The 21,675-nt window shown below is 42.5% G+C and overlaps 1 protein-coding gene across 4 annotated transcripts in view; it reads right to left on the reverse strand.

Moving 5' to 3' along the window:
* The window catches only part of TUBE1 (tubulin epsilon 1), a 108,327-nt gene that overhangs the window by 53,292 nt on the left and 33,360 nt on the right, over window positions 1-21,675 (reverse strand). For all 4 annotated transcript variants that reach the window (XM_069234536.1, XM_069234537.1, XM_069234535.1 and 1 more), the window contains one exon: window positions 1,247-1,362. In XM_069234536.1, the coding sequence (XP_069090637.1) occupies window positions 1,247-1,362 (116 nt within the window). The remainder of the gene's footprint in view (window positions 1-1,246; window positions 1,363-21,675) is intronic.

The raw sequence follows: 21,675 nt of genomic DNA on the forward strand, positions 1-21,675 counted from the left end.
CTCCTCGACATTCCTAAAACCATGCATGAAAAACGAATCCTGACTTAAGTGGTGAGAAATGAAGAGAAGTCCACCGAAGTCCAAAAACTACATGCAAAATTATAAAACCATACACAATTTTATTTAAACTCTCGTGGGCACTTTTTAGAATATATAAATTTCACTATTTTGTATTGCCCTACCTCCAAGCAGTTGAATAAGCTTTTTATAACTTTTCAATTAAATAAGGAGCACATGTGCAATTCATAAATTTCAGGTCTGCTAGGTGGCACAAAGAGATGGGGGGGCCTTATAAGGAGGCGGCTCTATTGCCTCACTGCAAATCCGAGTGCCTGTTTAATCTGCCTGTAGTGCATAAAGTCAGTTCATTTAACCCCATACTTCAACAAGTTAGAGCTTCATTTTCAGACACTACAGCTTAGAAATAGTGAGCAAAGTTTGCCTCTCTTGGTTTCTGAGCTGTAAAATCCAAAATAATGCACTAACTGAAAACAATAGCGGGTTAAATTAATTGACTTTACGCACTGCAGGTGCAAAAAAAAAAAAAAAAGCCACTCTGTCCTGTACTATGGCACGCAGGGCCTCATATTTAAAATGGTTAGTAAGGAAAAGTTCCTTTGCATAGAGTTCATGTAATGTGTGCCCGAACGCAAACAACGTGGCTTGTTCACTGACATGCCCCACGTTTCCCCCCTGCCCAGGTGACACACAATGTAAGCTGAGCAGAAACATCTGAGTTACTTTCGACTTACATCGTTGTCTATTTTTATGAATTTGGAGTACATTAGAACTGATCTATTTTGCCCTCTTCTTCTTCGTAACATGTTGTAAGCTGCATCAAGAGAAAACTGCTCCATATCATGTCACAATGTACCAAAGATCATTCTAAAAAAAGAAATCCGCTCCGATGGGCCTTCCCCTTACCCTAAAATCCTCAGGGACAAGATGAAATCCATTTAACAACAGACCTCAACACGGCGAAAATTCATTTGTATCCCTTATGTGAACTTTGTAATGAAGAGGTATGTAGGTGTGGAATAAATTGAAAACGAATTTTGTACCAAGATTATATACTAAGGAGACAATATTATAGAAGTGTCTACATGAGTTTCAATTTTTCATGTTAGACTGTAAAACGTTTTTGTTTCAACACAACAAAAATTACGACTACATTTCAGCATCAGATTAAAATGTGTTTAAATTCTATTTGTATAGGCAATCTGTTTAAATTATCTTCCATTCTCACCAGTTGTTTCCTGATCCGGATACATCTGTGATTAGTTGTTTGCTATCAAATAAATCTTTCATTGGTCCCTGGAGGATCTCGTTAACCACTCCCTCTTCCATGTCAATCAGAACAGCCTGAGAAATAAAGAATTAAATTAGGAAATGTACACAACCTAATCCCAAAGCCAACTGTTCAAAGGTTAACAATGTAGTTTCAGGTGGCCATCTTGAGGTGGTACATTCAAGTCACACGACTTATTTTTTGTAACTATATACTTTTCCAAATAACAAAGCACATAAAAGGAGACACCATCATACATCTTCCAAAACCTGGTAACGTACTCAAACAGTGACCCTAGTTTAGACAAATAACTGAACAAAATGACAAACCATTGCATTAACAATACCAACGAGTACCTTTTTGAGATGAAGTTAAAATTGTGAGTTTTAGGCTTTTTATCTGAAAGTTCCTGATCAGTGGCTTTAGAGTTGTGCAACCAATGCAGCTGTACTGGGCGCTGACCTGGAAGCAGGGGAAGAGCACTGACCTCAGTGGGGGTGCTGTGTTTAACAGTAACTTACGATTTAAAGTACCTGTTGCAGAGTTCCTTGTGTCTCCAGCCTTCAGGCAGCAATAAACATGTCAAGATAACTGTTGTGGTTACTTTCCTGCTAGAGAGAGAGACTGTGGTTTGGGTTTTGTCTAGTGGCAGGTGTGACTCACCATAAAGTACTGAGAGAGCGTAGTCTAAATATTACATATATTAGATGTGAAATGCTTATACCTAACAATGCTGCATACAAAACGATCGTAAAATATTATTTGTTTAAATGTATTCTTAACATGATTATAAGTGTGAAGTTACTATTATGCACATAAACTAATGTCGACTGTAAGAAATAATTGCTTGCATTATGATTAATTGAAAATGTTAAACACTACGAAGATTGCATTAGAACCCATAGGCCTTAAATTAGCGTGAGTTGAAGTTTTAGCCGTGTAGCTCTCATATTAAAGCATATTTTTCTGTTTTCCAGTGTGCTGACTCGTAAAAGGCCATGACCCAGCATGTGTTCTTTTCCTTTGTTTTATGTTGCAAGTTATGCCCTTTTCCCATCCGCATACTAGCTGCCTTAGTATAAGTTTTATACGTTTTGCAACAATTGTAGAAACATTCAAGGACGTTTTGCCATGGAAAAGAGAAGTTTTGACCTGAAGAACGTGCCAAAGGATGAAGTAACCCCGGATGTGCCACCTACGAAGACGTCATTTATGAAGACCAATCAAAACGTTATAAATTATCGTGGGGTGACAATTTGGATTACCTAATGCAGTGGTTCCCAATCTGTGCGCCGCGGCTCGCTGGTGCGCCATCAAAACTAGCCAGGGGCGCCGCACACAGTTTGGGAACCACTGAGCTATTTATAGCCCTTGGGCCAGTTCGTACAAAATAAAACTACTCAGTTGTAGCAGCTCTTTTTTAATTTTGTCCTTGAGCGCCCTCTGGTGGTTAAACACAACTAAAGGGATTCTACATTTCACAATATTTAAACAGTTATGTTATAACTACATAAAAATGAGACCTGCCCATTTTACTAGGGTTACCGTCAACCAATATTTTCCCCTTACTAAAAAACCCTATGCATGCTGTAATTAAACAACTGTTACATTTTTATTTTTTACAGTTATATATAGAATTACAATACCTTCATTGGCGTCATCCCAATTCTTTTCAGGGAGAAAAATGGATGTACTCCCTAGGCCAGGCTTACATCCCCCACCCGCCAACAAAAAGTAACATAATGAGGAGCCGCAGCCAGTGGCCAATAGATCAAGGGAGCCGTGGGTCGAAAATGTTTGGGAACCACTGACCTAATGTATAATTTGATAGGCTAAAGATAGTGGGGTATAGCGATTATCCAATAGAATTTTGGGGGAATGTATTGTGAAAAAGGGATAAAAACTCATGACACAGAAGGGTCGTTAGAATTAGGTAGGGAATGATATTGATTGCATTCATAAACCTTGTCACTCTGTTTGGTGATTTGAGACTTAGACAAAATCATCTTCATCCATAGACTGCCCCTTTACACTTCTCCTCCTTATGAGGGAAGTGTCCCCTGTCCTTTAGATGAAATAAACTGTTGGCGATCTAACTGATGTCCTGAAGACGAAGACTTATCCTGTATGCTGACTTATACAGAGAAGGGTAATTATGACAATGCTATTGTAATTTGTCTGTTTGCTTTTCCTTTCTAGGTACCAACTGCTGTATTTTTTTAATAGAGACCTTAGTCAGATGTTTTCCAAATTTGTGTTCAAAATTATTTTGCATGAAGCCCAACATGCTGATGCTAATTAGTGGTTAGGTTAGGTGATCACTTTGACTGACGCAAATAGACGTGACTGACATTGAGCTATGCTGAACTGAGATATATATGATATTCTGTGCACTCTGACCTATACAAATCTTATATTGATGCCTTATGTTCGTGATCTTTGCATTATTGAAGTCTTATTATAGCTGTCGTGTTATGACTTTGCTCATATGCTTCTTGGTATTGAGATTGACACTTTTATTATTAGATTGTAATCAATAGGGAATAAAATTCACAAAACTTCAATAAAGGTGTGGTTATTCATGGCTGAAAGGTCATGGTTGCGCCGATAGTTTAATAAATGTCTTCATCCAAAGTGAAGTATATTGTGGTGATATATGTTGATAACGTCATTGACATATTGCTTGACATTTTGATCAGTTATCTCGATCTACGGTGTCTCACCACTGGGTCAAAAGATTCATCAGCCTAAAACGAGTCCTAATGTGTATAAAATTGACATAAAGGGACGCGTTAACAGTTTGGTAGCAGAGCGACGGTTTGGCCCTTGGGGGCCCTAGGACGGAGATTCATTGTTTAATTTGTTTTTCTGTGATAATGCAAATTGGAGGTATGATGGGTTTTTAAGTTCACCATGACTTTCCCGGGATCTCGGAGCGTGTCTGAATGAGTTGGGGAATGTTCTCGGCGCCATAGTGTATGTGGTTAGGGTCTCTGCGCTTGCCTAAGCTTATGCATTTTGCAGGTGATTGTGAAACTTTGTGTGTATCTAGGCCAAACTAAGTGTGGTTTAGTAGGAGTAGGCGTACTCCACAGTATGAGAGTAGGGAAGTCGGCGTACTTCAAGTGAATGTAGCGCTTGATACTCAAAAATTATCCATGTGGTTGGTCGTTGTGTACGGACCTGTTGAGGTCTAAGACTCCGGAGTATGAAGACAAATGTGGTTTATGTTGTAATCTGTGCGGTTTAATAGGTCAATCAGGCGTGGTTGACAAGTCAAGTTTCAGTCATAGTGTGTATGAAAATCTTCGATGGAGATTTGGTAAGTTCTAAAGTGCACTTGAATAAGCCATTGACAAGTCGAGAGTAGGATTTGCGGGACGAATTCTGCTTGTGTATGCGGGAACTGATAAGGAGAGAGTAGCGTCCGAGGCTTCAAGTGAAATCTCTGTAAAGTTCTGAAGCGAATGTGTTACCCTTCCTGTAGTAAACCGGCAGATTTGTGTTGTCATTTAAAGTGCTTGCAATAATCGCATTAGTTTATGTGAGATTGTATGGGTTCAGTGAGGAGCGGATGAGCCGCGAGACTTTGTCAGCTGCAGTGTGTGTGAGTGTGACGTCAGTGGTGCCGCGCTGAGATAGGTCAGTTGTCGAGAGGGGTCGCGCACAGATTGGCTGCCGTCCGTGAGAGGCAATAGATGGAATAAGGCGGGTGAAGAGTATCCTGGGAATTAAGTCACTTCTGATTAAATACAAAATAAGAGGATCACAAAAATGAATTTCGTTAAAGCATTTAAGAGCGCTCTGAAAGGAGACGTATATATTGTTGCAACCGATGGGGAGACTACACCACCCGAAGGTACCCCAGCTTATATAGTTATGGAAGAAAAGGGTGTTGCTCCATGTTTATGGATGAAACAGTGGCGCAAACTAACAGAGAAAGAGGGATGTTTAGCGTTTCCAGAATACAGAACATTCAATACGAGGATCCTTGCAAGATTGAGGTGGATGTTAAGTGAACAGAAACCACCTCCGAGGCCAGCACAATATGAGGCATTAGCGGTTTGGGATCTGATGGCTCTTAAGCAAAAGCAAGAAAAGTTTCAGAAAAGATTGCAAAGGGCAGAAAAATCTTATGCGGAAGCTAGGTGGGATGATGAGTGCAAAATGTGGAGAAGGGGAATAGTTGATGGGCTAAAACTGTTTCCAGCAATAGCACAAGGGGAAGAAACACAGGGAAAGAAAGCCTCATGTAAAACAGATAAAGACTCAGGCAAATCCAAAGAGAATAAAAGATCTTGGGAAGAGGAAGATGATTCAGACGATGAGGAATTTATGGACAGATTATTACACGACCGCCCGCCACCATATGCGGTGAGCGACAATGCTCCAAGTACTAGCTTGGATCCTGGGAACCAGACGCAGGAAAAGGGAGTTACTGATACGGCACAGACTAGCGATACAGCTTCGATACAGAATGGTGTCAGTGTACCCACTGCACCAGACATACCGATACAGTTGCAACCTCCACCGCAGATACAGAGAATCTATCCTGATGTCCCAGTGCTTGAAACAACTACGAATTTGATAGTGCCGCCAGACCCGATATACACGAAGCCAAAGCTAATACAGATTGAATCAACTCCGAAATTAATATCTCAACCACAACCACAGCTGATACCAGGGTACAACCCTGTCGCAGGTCCACCATTAGTGCCGGTTCCGGGTACATTGGAAAAGACCTATGGAGTTACTGCTCCAAGAAGTCTGGGTCCGGGTCAGACACCTGCCGCTATATCGTTACCCATTACTGTCGGTCCACCAGTGCCATTATATGCGCAGGGTAAAACGGGCGTGTGTGATCAGGGAGTGATGACTCAGGAGGCGATAAGAGGAGGGTCCATAGGAACTCCACAGATAATGGCCCCCAGGGAACAAGTAATTGAACAGCCTAGGCCCTTAATGGACCTAAGTCCAGTAGGAGCACCTCTCGAAGCAATGCGTCAAGCAGGTTTGGGAGTTTTAACTCCACAAACCATGAGCACGAATACCTCACATTCCCCAAAGATGCATGCAGGGAACATTTCACTGCAAGGTTTTACAGTTCAACAGTTAAATGAATGGTTAGAAAAGACTTATACTTCAAAGAAGACCGCAGTGGTTACAGTCGAACCAGAGAAAGAAAAACAAGATGAATACCTGAACTTTGTACGATTAGGGGCGGAAGCTGCCGAGTTAGTAGAAGGGACAATGGGAGTAAATAGGTTGGAGTCCTACACAGAGGCAGAATTGAGATACATATGCCCCAAGATTACCAAAGAGGTAGGCAAAGTACATCAGAGATTAGCGAATTTAGCAGACAAATACCATATCGATATCGGAAACACTAAGCATTTGAAAAGAAGTTACAGATTAGATTTTGATTCAAAAGATTTCGAGCACATGAGGTCTGCAGGAATGAAGGCACATTTGAGAGAACTGTTGCAAAGCGCACAAATTTGGGGTGCACTGGAAAAATGGGAAGGCAGATGGGCAAAGAAAAGAGATAAAGGAAAGGGTGACAGCCCAGGGTCTAATCAAGCCAAGACCTCACCTGATTTGGAATCAGTAAAAATATTACCTATGAGAGAAACAGCCGGTGGTGTTTTAGTTCATGTGCCTTGGACTAGAGGAGATATTCTATCTTTTACTAATGATTATCCCAGATTGAGGGAGAAGCCGATCGAGTGGTATCAACAAACAGATAGGTTAGTGAAACTTGCAAAGTGTCTTTGGGAAGACTTGAACACCTTGTTTGAGATCATTGTTCCGCCTGATTTGTGGCTCGAGTGCAAGAGAGGCGTTGATTGGCCGACAAAAGAACCAGCAAGGGATAAGGTGAATGGAGCACCATCTGAAGAGGTGACGAAGTATTATCATAAAGTAATTGAGTTTTTAAAACAAAAGGTTTCGCCGAAAGTGACTGACTGGCAGAAAATCGACCGGACCTCTCAAGAGGTTAAAGAGTCAATACATGCTTATTACGAAAGATTGTTAAAAGCGTTTAAGCACTACAGTGGTACTGAGACTATTGAACCAAGGGACATGAACCACCTTGCGTTTCGATTCGTAGAAGGACTGAGACCAGAAGTTAGCCAAATGATTAAGAATCATTTGATTTGTTGGCAAGCTAAACCGATTGATGAGGTGTTGCAGTATGCAAAGTACTGTAGTGATGAGATTGAGTTAAAGCAGAAAAAGTTGAAGGAAAAGGTGATGGTGATGCAGATAAGGGCTGCACAGGCAGGAATACAGGGAAATGGAGTTCAACAGATGATACAGCAGCAACCGCAAATGAATGGTGTGTTTCAGACCCAACCGAGGGGTCGAGGTCGAGGGTTTGTGAACCGTGGTTCAGACATGAATACTGTTGTTATTCAAAATGATGTTCAAGGGGCGAAAAAGATGTCACCATGTCACGCGTGCGGGGGCGTGGGGCACTGGAAACGGGAGTGCCCGAATATGGTGCAGGATGGTGCAGTTCAGCAGGGCACTAATGTTGGTGCATTACAAAATTCATGAGGCCCAAAAATAAGACATCAGAACCCAAATTTTCAGAACAACTTGGTACAAATGCAAGGGGTACAGCCCATGCAACAGATGCAAATGCCGCGTTTTCAGTCAATACAAATGCAACCAGTGCAGCAGCAGATTCCTATGGTGCCTAGACAGCAATGAAAATGTCACTTACCCAGTGTACATCTGTTCGTGGCATCAGTCGCTGGAGATTCACATGTTCTGCATAGCTCGCCATCTGGTGTTGGGTCGGAGTGTTACAAGTTGTTTTTCTTCGAAGAAGTCTTTCGAGTCACGGGACCGAGTGACTCCTCCTTCTGTCTCCATTGCGCATGGGCGTCGACTCCATCTTCGATTGTTTTCCCCGCAGAGGGTGAGGTAGGAGTTGTGTTGTAGTAATAGTGCCCATGCAATGGAGTGACTAAGTATGTACCTATTTAAGGTTAAAATAATATATACAAATGTACAAAGTTGAAGCTAACTTCCGAACTGCTACAGGCTCCCGGGGAGGCGGGTGGGCACATGTGAATCTCCAGCGACTGATGCCACGAACAGATGTACACTGGGTAAGTGACATTTTCAGTTCGATGGCATCTGTCGCTGTAGATACACATGTTCTGCATAGACTAGTAAGCAGTTATCTCCCCAAAAGCGGTGGCTCAGCCTGTAGGAATGGAAGTGGTTTGAAATAATGTTCTTAACACGGCTTGACCTACTGTGGCTTGCTGTGCGGATAGCATGTCTACACAGTAGTGCTTGGTGAACGTGTGTGGCGTAGACCATGTGGCTGCCTTACATATTTCTTGCATTGGGATGTTTCCTAGAAAGGCCATGGTAGCACCTTTTTTTCTGGTTGAGTGTGCCCTTGGTGTAATGGGCAGTTGTCGTTTTGCTTTAAGGTAGCAGATTTGGATGCATTTAACTATCCATCTGGCTATACCTTGTTTTGATATTGGGTTTCCTGCATGAGGTTTTTGGAATGCAATAAATAGTTGTTTAGTCTTTCTGATGTTCTTCGTTCTGTCAATGTAGTACATTAATGCTCTTTTGACATCTAATGTATGTAGTGCCCTCTCAGCTACGGAATCTGGCTGTGGGAAGAACACTGGTAGTTCCACTGTTTGATTCAGGTGGAACGGTGAAATAACCTTTGGTAAAAATTTAGGATTAGTCCTTAGGACGACTTTATTTTTGTGTAGTTGTATAAAAGGTTCTTGTATTGTAAACGCCTGAATTTCGCTTACTCTTCTTAGAGATGTAATGGCGATGAGAAATGCAACCTTCCAGGTTAGGAACTGTATTTCGCAAGAGTGCATGGGTTCAAAAGGTGGACCCATGAGTCTTGTTAAGACAACATTTAAGTTCCATGAAGGAACAGGTGGTGTTCTTGGTGGTATAATTCTTTTAAGGCCTTCCATGAATGCTTTAATGACTGGTATCCTATATAGGGAAGTTGAATAGGTAGTCTGCAGGTATGCAGATATTGCTGCAAGGTGTATTTTAATGGAAGAGAAGGCTAGGTTAGATTTTTGTAAGTGAAGCAAGTAACCCACTACATCCTTTGGAGTTGCGTGTAAAGGTTGGATCTGATTATGATGGCAGTAGCAAACAAACCTCTTCCATTTACTTGCATAGCAGTGCCTAGTGGATGGCCTTCTGGCTTGCTTTATGACTTCCATACATTCTTGGGTAAGTTGTAAGTGTCCGAATTCTAGGATTTCAGGAGCCAGATTGCTAGATTCAGCAATGCTGGATCTGGATGTCTGATCTGTTGGTTGTGTTGTGTTAACAGATCCGGCCTGTTGGGCAATTTGATGTGGGGTACTACTGATAGGTCTAGCAGTGTTGTGTACCAGGGTTGCCTTGTCCAAGTTGGTGCTATTAATATGAGTTTGAGTTTGTTTTGACTCAATTTGTTTACCAGATAAGGAAGGAGAGGGAGAGGAGGAAAAGCGTAGGCAAATATCCCTGACCAGTTCATCCATAGGGCATTGCCTTGGGACTGCCTGTGTGGGTATCTGGATGCGAAGTTTTGGCATTTTGCGTTCTCTTTTGTTGCAAACAAGTCTATTTGAGGTGTTCCCCAGAGTCTGAAGTAAGTGTTTAGAATTTGGGGGTGAATTTCCCATTCGTGGACCTGTTGGTGATCTCGAGAGAGATTGTCTGCAAGTTGATTCTGGATCCCTGGAATAAACTGTGCTATTAGGCGAATGTGGTTGTGAATTGCCCATCGCCATATCTTTTGTGCCAGCAGGCTCAACTGCGTTGAGTGTGTCCCCCCTTGTTTGTTTAGATAATACATTGTTGTCATGTTGTCTGTTTTGACAAGAATGTATTTGTGAGTTATAATTGGTTGGAAAGCCCTTAATGCTTGAAAAACTGCTAGCATTTCTAGGTGATTTATATGCAGTTTTGTTTGATGTACGTTCCATTGTCCTTGTATGCTGTGTTGATCGAGGTGTGCTCCCCACCCTGTCATGGAAGCATCTGTTGTTATTACGTATTGTGGCACTGGGTCTTGGAAAGGCCGCCCTTTGTTTAAATTTATACTGTTCCACCATAGAAGCGAGAGGTAAGTTTGGCGGTCTATCAACACCAGATCTAGAAGGTGACCCTGTGCTTGTGACCATTGTGATGCTAGGCACTGTTGTAAGGGCCTCATGTGCAGTCTTGCGTTCGGGACAATGGCTATGCATGAGGACATCATGCCTAGGAGTTGTAATATCATCTTTGCTTGTATTGTTTGTGTTGGATACATGCGTTGTATGATCTTGTTGAAATTTTGAATTCTTTGTGGACTTGGAGTGGCTACTCCTTTTGTTGTGTCTATTATGGCTCCCAGGTATTGTTGTACTTTGCACGGCAAAATGTTGGATTTTGCAAAGTTGACGGTGAAACCTAGTTTGTAGAGGGTTTGTATGATTTGATTTGTGTGGTGTAAGCACTTTGTTAGTGAATTGGTTTTGATTAGCCAGTCGTCTAGATACGGGAATACATGTATTTGCTGCCTTCTGATGTGTGCAGCCACTACTGCTAGACATTTGGTAAAGACTCTTGGTGCGGTTGTTAAACCAAAAGGCAATACTTTGAATTGGTAATGTATTCCTTTGAATACGAACCGTAGGTATTTTCTGTGCGATTGATGTATTGGTATATGGAAATACGCGTCTTTGAGGTCTAGGGTTGTCATGTAGTCCTGTAGTTTTAGCAATGGTAACACTTCTTGTAGCGTGACCATGTGAAAGTGGTCTGATTTGATGTAGGTGTTTAGTATTCTGAGGTCTAGGATTGGTCTCAGTGTTTTGTCCTTTTTTGGTATTAAGAAGTACAGTGAATAGACTCCTGTATTTGTTTGTGTGTTTGGTACTAATTCGATTGCATTCTTTTGCAATAGTGCTTGAACTTCTATTTCCAGAAGTTCGGAATGTTGCTTTGATAAATTCTGTGCTTTTGGTGGTATGTTTGGAGGGAATTTTAGGAATTCTATGCAATAACCATGTTGGATAATTGCTAAGACCCAAGTGTCTGTAGTTATTTCCTCCTATGCTTTGTAATAATGACCTATTCTTCCCCCCACTGGTGTTGTGTGGAGGGGGTGAGTGACATCTGAGTCACTGCTTGGTTGTAGGGGTTTTGGGGCTTTGAAATTTTCCTCTATTCCTAGGGAATTGCCCTCCTCTGTATTGACCCCGAAAGCCTCCCCTGTACTGTCCCTGGTAGCTGGACGGTGTTGCCTGCGAGGTGCTGGCTTGTGTGGCCTGACCCCGAAACCCCCCTCTAAAGGGTGTCTTGCGGAAGGTGCTGTAGGTTCCTCTGCTCTGCGGGGAGTAGAGTGCGCCCATGGCTTTAGCAGTGTCAGTGTCTTTTTTTAGTTTTTCGATTGCCGTGTCCACTTCTGGTCCGAACAGTTGTTTTTTGTTGAATGGCATATTGAGCACTGCCTGCTGTATCTCTGGTTTGAACCCAGACGTTCTTAGCCATGCGTGCCTTCTAATGGTCACAGATGTATTAATTGTTCTTGCAGCTGTGTCTGCTGCGTCCATAGAGGATCGTATCTGGTTATTTGATATGTTCTGTCCTTCCTCAACCACCTGCTTTGCCCTCTTTTGTAGTTCCTTGGGTAGATGCTCGATGAGGTGTTGCATCTCATCCCAATGGGCTCTGTCATAGCGCGCAAGTAGTGCTTGAGAGTTAGCGATGCGCCACTGGTTTGCAGCTTGTACTGCGACTCTTTTCCCAGCTGCATCGAACTTGCGGCTCTCTTTATCTGGGGGTGGTGCATCCCCAGATGTGTGGGAGTTGGCTCTTTTCCGAGCTGCTCCTACTACGACGGAATCTGGTGGCAGCTGTGTGGTGATGAAAACAGGGTCTGTAGGAGGTGCCTTATATTTCTTTTCCACCCTTGGCGTTATTGCCCTACTTTTGACCGGCTCCTTGAAGATTTCCTTTGCGTGCCGAAGCATACCTGGCAGCATAGGCAGGCTTTGGTAGGAGCTGTGGGTGGAGGAGAGGGTGTTGAATAAAAAGTCATCCTCGACTTGTTCTGAGTGGAGGTTTACGTTGTGGAATTGTGCCGCTCTAGCCACCACTTGAGAATATGCTGTGCTGTCTTCTGGTGGTGAGGGCTTTGTTGGATATGCCTCCGGACTGTTGTCCGACACTGGGGCGTCATATAAGTCCCAAGCGTCTTGATCCTGGTCACCTTGGCTCATGGTGGTGTGAGCCGGGGAATGTGACGGAGTTTGTGCTGGTGAGACGTTAATTACAGGTGGAGGAGAGGGTGGCGGAGTCACCTTTTTCACCATCTTGGTTTGTGGCGCCTGGTCTGTTTGAAACTCCAGTCTCCTTTTTCTCCTAATAGGGGGAAGGGTGCTTATTTTTCCTGTTCCCTGCTGTATGAAAATACGTTTTTGCGTATGGTCCACTTCGGTGGATTGCAGCTCTTCCTCAAACCTATGCTTTCGCATCTGAGAGGACAGTGATTGCTCCTCTGTATAAGAGCCTGGACCTGGGTCGGTTACGGGTTGTTTCGGCACCGAAACCCTGTCTGTATGTTTTTTCGGCTCCGAGGTGGCTTTTTTCTTTTTTGGAGTCGAAACCTCTCGGCGTCGATCTTCGTCGGTGCCGCAGTCTCGGCGTCGAGCCGTTTCTACACCGCTATCTCGGTGTCGTTGCTTTTCTCCAGCACTTTCTCGATCCCGAGAAGGCTGCGTGCCGGTGTCTCGACCGGAGTCGGACGATCTCGGCACTGTTTGGGCCTTTTTCGGTGCCGATGGTCGGTCACCGAATTTATGGGTGGAGCCATGGCCTGGTGGCAGTGGCGTCCCCTGGGCCTTGTCACTTTTCTTATGTGTTGTTTTCGACGTCTTACTCACGGTTCTTTGATCGTCGAATTCCTCGGAGTCCGATTCGTGGATCGAAAAGGTTTCTTCTTCCTCTTGTTCCTCGAACTCTCGGTGCGCTGTCGGCGTGGACGCCATCTGAAGTCTCCTGGCTCGACGGTCACGGAGTGTCTTTCGGGACCGGAACGCGCGACAGGCCTCGCAAGTCTCCTCACTGTGCTCAGGTGACAGGCACAGGTTACAGACCAAATGTTGGTCTGTATACGGGTATTTGTTGTGGCATTTGGGACAAAAACGGAACGGGGTCCGTTCCATCGGCGTTGTTCTACACGCGGTCGGGCCGACCAGGCCCCGACGGGGGATCGAAAACTACCCCGAAGGGCACCGGAGCGCGTCGACCTTCGATGCGGTGTTGAATCTAACTACGCCGATCCCGAACGCAACAATACCGACGAAAATCTTCCGATATTTACTAACTTTCCGTTCCGAAACTCGGAGCGACAGGAACACGTCCGAACCCGATGGCGGAAAGAAAACAATCGAAGATGGAGTCGACGCCCATGCGCAATGGAGACAGAAGGAGGAGTCACTCGGTCCCGTGACTCGAAAGACTTCTTCGAAGAAAAACAACTTGTAACACTCCGACCCAACACCAGATGGCGAGCTATGCAGAACATGTGTATCTACAGCGACAGATGCCATCGAACATGCAATTACCAATGGCTCAGATGGCACAGCAACAGGTGATGCTTCCTCAGCAGGTCACAGGCCAGGTAACAAATCAAAACAATACTGTACAACAGTTCCCACTGCGAGGTGAAAATGGCATGAATGAAGATTGGTCAGATGACAGCTCAGACAGTGAAGAGTGCAGGCTTGCAGCATCCTTAGAGGTAGATCAGAGAGGCCCATAAGTCGAGGGAAAGGTGATGGGGTATAAGGTTTCATTTCTGGTTGACACAGGAGCCACACGCTCTACAGTCAGAAGTGCAGAAGTTCCAAGATTGCCACTGTCAGGGTGTACCATACGAGTGGTTGGAGTAGCAAATCAGTATCTGACTAACCAGATTACAGATCCAGTACAGGTTGGGATTGGCAACTTCCAGGGACTACATAGGTTTGTAGTATGTGACTCAAGTCCGGTATCCCTACTGGGAAGAGACTTACTGTGTAAGACAAAATGCTCAATTACCTGTTCCAATGATGGAATTGAGGTACAGACAAATAGTGACGATGAAGGAGATGAAAGTCAAATTTTTGAGGAAGAAGCAGGAACAAATGAAGACTATCCTCTGATTACTTTATTCCCAATGCATACCTTGATCGACTTACCTGTCGAATTGCAAGGGACAGTAACAGAAAAGGTGTGGGACTTAACTGGGAAAGAAGTAGGATTGATAAGAGGAGTAGAACCAGTTAAAGTTCAGATAAAACCAAATGCAGAGTTCCCACAAGTGCCACAATACCACATGACCCAAGATGTTCTTATCGAAGTGTCACAAATAATTGCAGACTTTCTCAGACAGTGAGTTCTGAAAGAGGTTTTGAGCAGCCCATGTAACTCTCCCATAATGGGGTTAAAGAAGCCTTGTGGAAAAGTTCGAATTGTGCAGGATCTGAGAAAAATAAATGAAATTGTGATAAAGTGTTGCCCTGTGGTGCCCAACCCAGCAGTAATCATGTTTCAGGTCCCCTGTGATGCTGAATGGTTTACCGTAGTAGACCTGTCACAGGCTTTCTTTTCAATACCTCTTCATGAGGACAGTCAATTTTTGTTCAGTTTTAAATTCCTGGATAAGGTGTACAGTTGGTGCAGAATTCCTCAAGGGTTTTCAGAGTCACCATCCATCTTCAATCAGATATTGAAGAAGGATTTGGAGCCACTGGTGCTGCCTTTTAATTCAACTCTTGTGCAGTACATTGATGATTTGCTAATCGCGTCCAAGACAAGGGACAGTTGCAAGTATGATACCATTGCATTACTAAATCATCTGGGAAAGAATGGACATAAGGTGTCACCCAGAAAACTACAATACTGTCAGAAGGAGGTGAAATATGTGGGACATTTGATTGAGAAGGGTTCCAGGAGAATATCAAAAGAAAGAATAACAGCTGTCTTGCAAATGAACCCTCCAACAACAAAAAGAGATGTCAGGATGTTTTTGGGAATGGTGGGCTACTGTCACCAGTGGATACCCAACTTCTCAATCATTTAAAAGCCATTAATAAAACTGACAGGAAAGGAAATCAAGGATGAGCCATATACTATAACCTTGTCAAAAGAAGAGCTCGAATCATTCATGGAATTGAAAGAATGCATGTGCAGGGCACCACCATTGGGAATGCCAGACTACGAGAAACCGTTTCTGTTGTTTTGTCATGAACGTGATGCTTGTTCTTTATCTGTCTTAACACAGGTCCACGGAAATGCAAATCGCCCTGTAGCATATTTTTCAGCTACCTTGGACCATGTCGCAGCAGCCTTACCGGGTTGTTTGCGTGTAGTTGCAGCAGTTGGTAAGAGCCTTTTACAATGCGAAGGCATAGTCATGGGATACCCTCTAATAGTAATGGTTCTACATTCAGTCGAAATTCTGTTAACTCGAACTAAGACTCAGCACATGACAAATGCACGACTTACTAGATATGAGACGGTCATACTGGGGTCACCGAATGTCACGCTTAGGAGGTGCACTGTATTGAACCCGGCAACTTTACTTCCAAATGAAAATACTGAAATCAAAGATGGGGAAGAATTTGAACATGATTGTCTTGAGGTGACTGAGTTGTGCACCAAACCTCGTCCAGATATTCAGGACACTCAATTGAAAGAGAATGACTGCATTATGTTTGTTGATGGGTCCTGTCTTAGAGACTGCCGGAACACTGAGAGCTGGTTATGCAGTATGTACTATAACTGGCATCGTCGAAGCCTCCTGGCTCGAAAGAGTGTTTTCCCCACAAGTGGCAGAACTAATCGCCCTTACTAAGGCATGCCACGCAGCTGTAAATCTGAAAGTCACCATCTATACTGACAGCAGATACGGATTCGGAATCGTACACAATTTTGGCCAACTTTGGTCACAGAGGGGTTTTATTACCTCATCTGGTTCTCCTGTGAAAAATGGGGAACAAATAAAGGATTTGTTGCATGCGATTCAGTTACCTCTTGAAATTGCATGGTGAAATGCAGTGCTCACATTAGATCACAAGACTTTGTGTCCATGGGAAACGGTTATGCAGATCAAGTTGCAAGATTCTGTGCATTGAACTGTATATCGTTCAAGGAGCAATGGGAATTGTTACCACAAACTGAGAGTGACACATGTTTAAATCTAGCATTGCGGGTAGTTGACACACTGGATGAACTAAAAACATTACAAAGCCGTGCAAGTAAGGAAGAAAAACGCTCTTGGCAAAGAATGCAATGTGTGCAGAGAGCTGATGATTTATGGGTTTCAGAAGTAGGAAAATTAGTTTTGCCAAACAGCCTTCTATCCCAGTTTGCCAGAATCTACCATGGGCAGGCACACCTGGGAAGGGACGCCATGATCAGGTCATTTAAAATTGATTGGTTTAACCCAAAATTCAGACATGCCGCAGAAATTACTTGTCATAGATGCATCATCTGTCAACAGATGAATGCAGGAAAGGGAACTGTGGTAACTTTGAGCCATATTGGAAGAGCTGGAGGTCCATTTAACAAAATGCAAATGGATTTCATTGAAATGCCTGTTTGTGGAGGACTGAAGTATGTGCTGGTGATTGTGTGTGTTTTCAGTCATTGGATTGAGGCATATCCCACACGTAGAAATGACAGCCTTCCAGTAGCCAAACTACTACTCAGGGAACTGATACCAAGATTCGGGTTTCCGGTTTCTATAGAATCAGATAGGGGTAGACACTTCGACAATGAGGTGATTAAACTCCTGTGTGCTGCACTCAACATTGAACAAAAGCTGCATTGTAGCTATTGCCCGAAGCATCAGGATTAGTAGAGCAAATGAACGGTACTTTGAAATCGAGAATGGCAAAAATGTGTGCAGCAACTAACATGAAGTGGCCAGATGCCTTGCCTCTAGTCAATGAGAAATACCCCAGACAAGAAAACAGGATTATCCCCCCATGAAATCCTCATGGGCAGAGCTATGAGATTACCAGCAGAACCTACAAATGCACTAGTGAATATTACAGATGATATGGTGTTGGATTACTGCAAAGGTTTGGCTGATGTGATTCGCTCTTTCTCTCGCCAGGTGGAAGCTAAAACGTTGCCACCGATCGGAGAACCAGGCCACTCTCTTCAAGCCGGTGACTGGGTGGTTGTCAAGAAGCACGTGAGAAAATCGTGTCTAGAACCATGTTGGAAAGGGCCATATCAAGTAATATTGACGACTACTACTGCCGTAAAGTGTGCTGGGGTTCCCAACTGGATACATGCCAGTCATACAAAAAGGGTAACGTGTCCTGTTGATGAGGAACTTGAAGTTTCCGGCACAACAACTCTAGAAAGAGAAGTCTCAGAGCCAGAGAACAGTCAAGAAGAAACTGAGACTACAGGAGAGCCCACTGAGAACAGCCTTGTCCCTCAAACAGTCAATGAGTTCGAGAGAGGTGACAGAGTGCCTATCTCAGAAGAAGTGACAGGAGAACTAAGTCAAGGAGAGGTTCTCCCAGAAGTAGACGGATACGGGTTAGAGTTCGAAGCCGGCACAGAACCGGAAGAAGAAGAAGAAGGAGAAATTGTAGAAAAGAATCAGAACGAACCAGAACCTCCTGAACCAGTTGAAGGTCCATCAAGAGAAAACACCATATCACAAGAGGAGGGTACTGTCCAACGTCCTGAAAGGATACATCGAGAAAAGACCCATAGAGGCAACAATTGGCCAGATAAGCCACTCTTCAAGATAAGAGATGTATCAAATGACACAATAACTGAAGAGAACAATACATCTAGAGTGGATGATCTGAGTGAAGGAGAACAACAGGGTGAGCGAAGGTTAAAGAGAAAAAGAATCGCAAACAGAAGATACACGGGTCCTGAATGGGCATATGCTACAACTTCTGAATGGCAACAAGAATTTCTAGCATTCTGTTTTGATCGAGAAGTACCAGGACAATACTACGGCACCTGAACAAAACTGGGAAAAGCTTGGTTAAATTCTGGAAAATTTTGAAACTAAAAAGAGACATTATAAACTACCGGGAGTGACACTAAAACTGGATTGACTTTAAACCTGATCACGACAAGCTGCTAACCTGATTTGACAAAAGAGGTCCTGGAGTGAGTGAAGACGCTGTAATATATGCAGAAGAAAAAAAAAAAGAAAAAAAAAGTTTTTATCCTCAAGTTGATTGTTGATCTGCTATTCTGATTCTATATAAACATGGCTTACAATAGAAATAGTAGCAAGGGAAGTAAAGTGTGTGGTTGGTTAGGTCTTATAATAGGTGTTGTGTGTGCAGTAATAATTGTGGGAGTGATTGTAGGAATGCCTTGGATAGAGAAAAAAACTATTAACGCTACTTCAAAACCTGAAACTACCACACTAGCGCCATGGGAGAGATTTGAGCAAGACGCAAGACACATGCATGAGGGAACTAATGCAAAAGGGGAACTTTCTACTAATGTCTTCTATCGCTTACTAAACGAGTATGTGGAAACTATGGATGCGAAAGATTGTTATGTATGTACTAAAATTCCTTCATCTGTGCAGGAGGGAGTTACTTATCATAGCCTCCCTTTAACCTATGGGATTAGTTGCAGCTTACTATTAACAAGGTTCTATAGTCAAGAGCATGTGCAATATTTTTATTCAAATTTGGATGTTGTGTTTTCTTTTGTGCCTGTAATTGAATTTTTGAACAAGTTAGCTAAGGAACATGATATAAAAATGGTTAGGAGATTCTATGAGCCGACGCTTACATTTGGAACTGCCTATGCACACCGCAATAATTTGACTTGCTTATTATCGCCTGTAGAGAAAACCTTCTTAGATCACACAGATGATAGACGCAAAGCATTAAAAGAAAGATTAGAAAAAGGATTAGAGAAACGCACATACGCAAATGATTATGTTTACACTGCAATCAAGACACAAGGCAAATTAGCTATAGATGCATTACATGTAGGTAGGCTTTGTATATATAGGCCAAAATCTGAACAGGATAATTTGTTTGTGGGAACGAGTGAATGCAGGCATGTGTTTTTGTTTCAGAGTAAATGGATCTTTATGCTAAATGGACAAGATCCGGTGATTCCTGGAATCTATTACATCTGTGGGCTAAATGCTTATTACCGTCTCCCTAAGGGATGGTATGGGACATGTTATTTGGGGATAGTATTCCCAAAGATTTACCAAACTGATGACCTAAAACAAATACCTAAGACGTCTGAAGTACAACATCCCAGACAGAAACGAGAATCAGTGGCGGCTGTCATTGGTGATATATTTGGAGCTATAATCCCATCAGTAGGGGTTATCTTGAATTCTATGAAGATTCAAAAGTTGTCTACTATAGTGGATAACATGCTGACAAATTTTACAGGGGCTATACTCCTGATGGATACTGAACTTGCTGCAGAAAGAGCTATGACTCTTCAAAATCAGCTTGCTTTAGACATTCTTTTAGCTAAGAGTGGAGGGGTCTGCAAGATGCCCAATGAGCGTCATTGCTGTTCATTTATACCAGATAACAGTAAGAAGATTAGAAGTATGCTTACTAACCTCACTAGAGATAGTGCAGATTTGAAGGACTTGAAAGAACTCGGTGTTTGGGAGAAATTGCCAGAGTGGGAAGCTGGTTTACCAACATTTGGAATGGGGTACTTGCAAAAATATTAATGGGTCTATTAATTGTTCTGGTCTGTTTATTAGGATTGTGGGGGGCATGCAAAATCAATGACAAAATAAAAAGAAATTGGACCAAAAGAACAAGGAGAAATGAAGAAAGTGAAAGAGAGAAAATGTTTAATGAAATTTGGGAAAGCTCACATAAAGGGCAAGATGTTGAAATGCGTATCATGTGCAAGGTGAAAAATTAAAAGTCAAAAGAAAGATTTGTGTGATGACGAGCGTCATCAGAGGAGGGACTGAGAGAGCGTAGTCTAAATATTACATATATTAGATGTGAAATGCTTATACCTAACAATGCTGCATACAAAACGATCATAAAATATTATTTGTTTAAATGTATTCTTAACATGATTATAAGTGTGAAGTTACTATTATGCACATAAACCAATGTCGACTGTAAGAAATAATTGCTTGCATTATGATTAATTGAAAATGTTAAACACTACGAAGATTGCATTAGAACCCATAGGTCTTAAATTAGCGTGAGTTGAAGTTTTAGCCGTGTAGCTCTCATATTAAAGCATATTTTTCTGTTTTCCAGTGTGCTGACTCGTAAAAGGCCATGACCCAGCATGTGTTCTTTTCCTTTGTTTTATGTAGCAAGTTATGCCCTTTTCCCATCCGCATACTAGATGCCTTAGTATAAGTTTTATACGTTTTGCAACAATTGTAGAAACATTCAAGGACGTTTTGCCATGGAAAAGAGAACTTTTGACCTGAATAACGTGCCAAAGGATGAAGTAACCCCGGATGTGCCACCTACGAAGACGTCAATTATGAAGACCAATCAAAACGTTATAAATTATCGTGGGGTGACAATTTGGATTACCTAATATATAATTTGATAGGCTAAAGATAGTGGGGTATAGCGATTATCCAATAGAATTTTGGGGGAATGTATTGTGAAAAAGGGATAAAAACTCATGACACAGAAGGGTCGTTAGAATTAGGTAGGGAATGATATTGATTGCATCCAGAAACTCTGTCACTCTGGTTGGTGATTTGAGACTTAGACAAAATCATCTTCATCCATAGACTGCCCCTTTACACTTCTCCTCCTTATGAGGGAAGTGTCCCCTGTCCTTTAGATGAAATAAACTGTTGGCAATCTAACTGATGTCCTGAAGACGAAGACTGATCCTGTATGCTGACTTATACCAAGGAGGATAATTATGACAATGCTATTGTAAATTGTCTGTTTGCTTTTCCTTTCTAGGTACCAACTGCTGTATTTTTTTAATAGAGACCTTAGTCAGTTGTTTTCCAAATTTGTGTTCAAAATTATTTTGCATGAAGCCCAACATGCTGATGCTAATTAGTGGTTAGGTTAGGTGATCACTTTGACTGACGCAAATAGACGTGACTGACATTGAGCTATGCTGAACTGAGATATATATGATATTCTGTGCACTCTGACCTATACAAATCTTATATTGATGCCTTATGTTCGTGATCTTTGCATTATTGAAGTCTTATTATAGCTGTCGTGTTATGACTTTGCTCATATGCTTCTTGGTTTTGAGATTGACACTTTTATTATTAGATTGTAATCAATAGGGAATAAAATTCACAAAACTTCAATGAAGGTGTGGTTATTCATGGCTGAAAGGTCATGGTTGCGCCGATAGTTTAA

The sequence above is a fragment of the Pleurodeles waltl genome, chromosome 5, assembly GCF_031143425.1.
Source record: "Pleurodeles waltl isolate 20211129_DDA chromosome 5, aPleWal1.hap1.20221129, whole genome shotgun sequence".
Taxonomy (NCBI): domain Eukaryota; kingdom Metazoa; phylum Chordata; class Amphibia; order Caudata; family Salamandridae; genus Pleurodeles; species Pleurodeles waltl.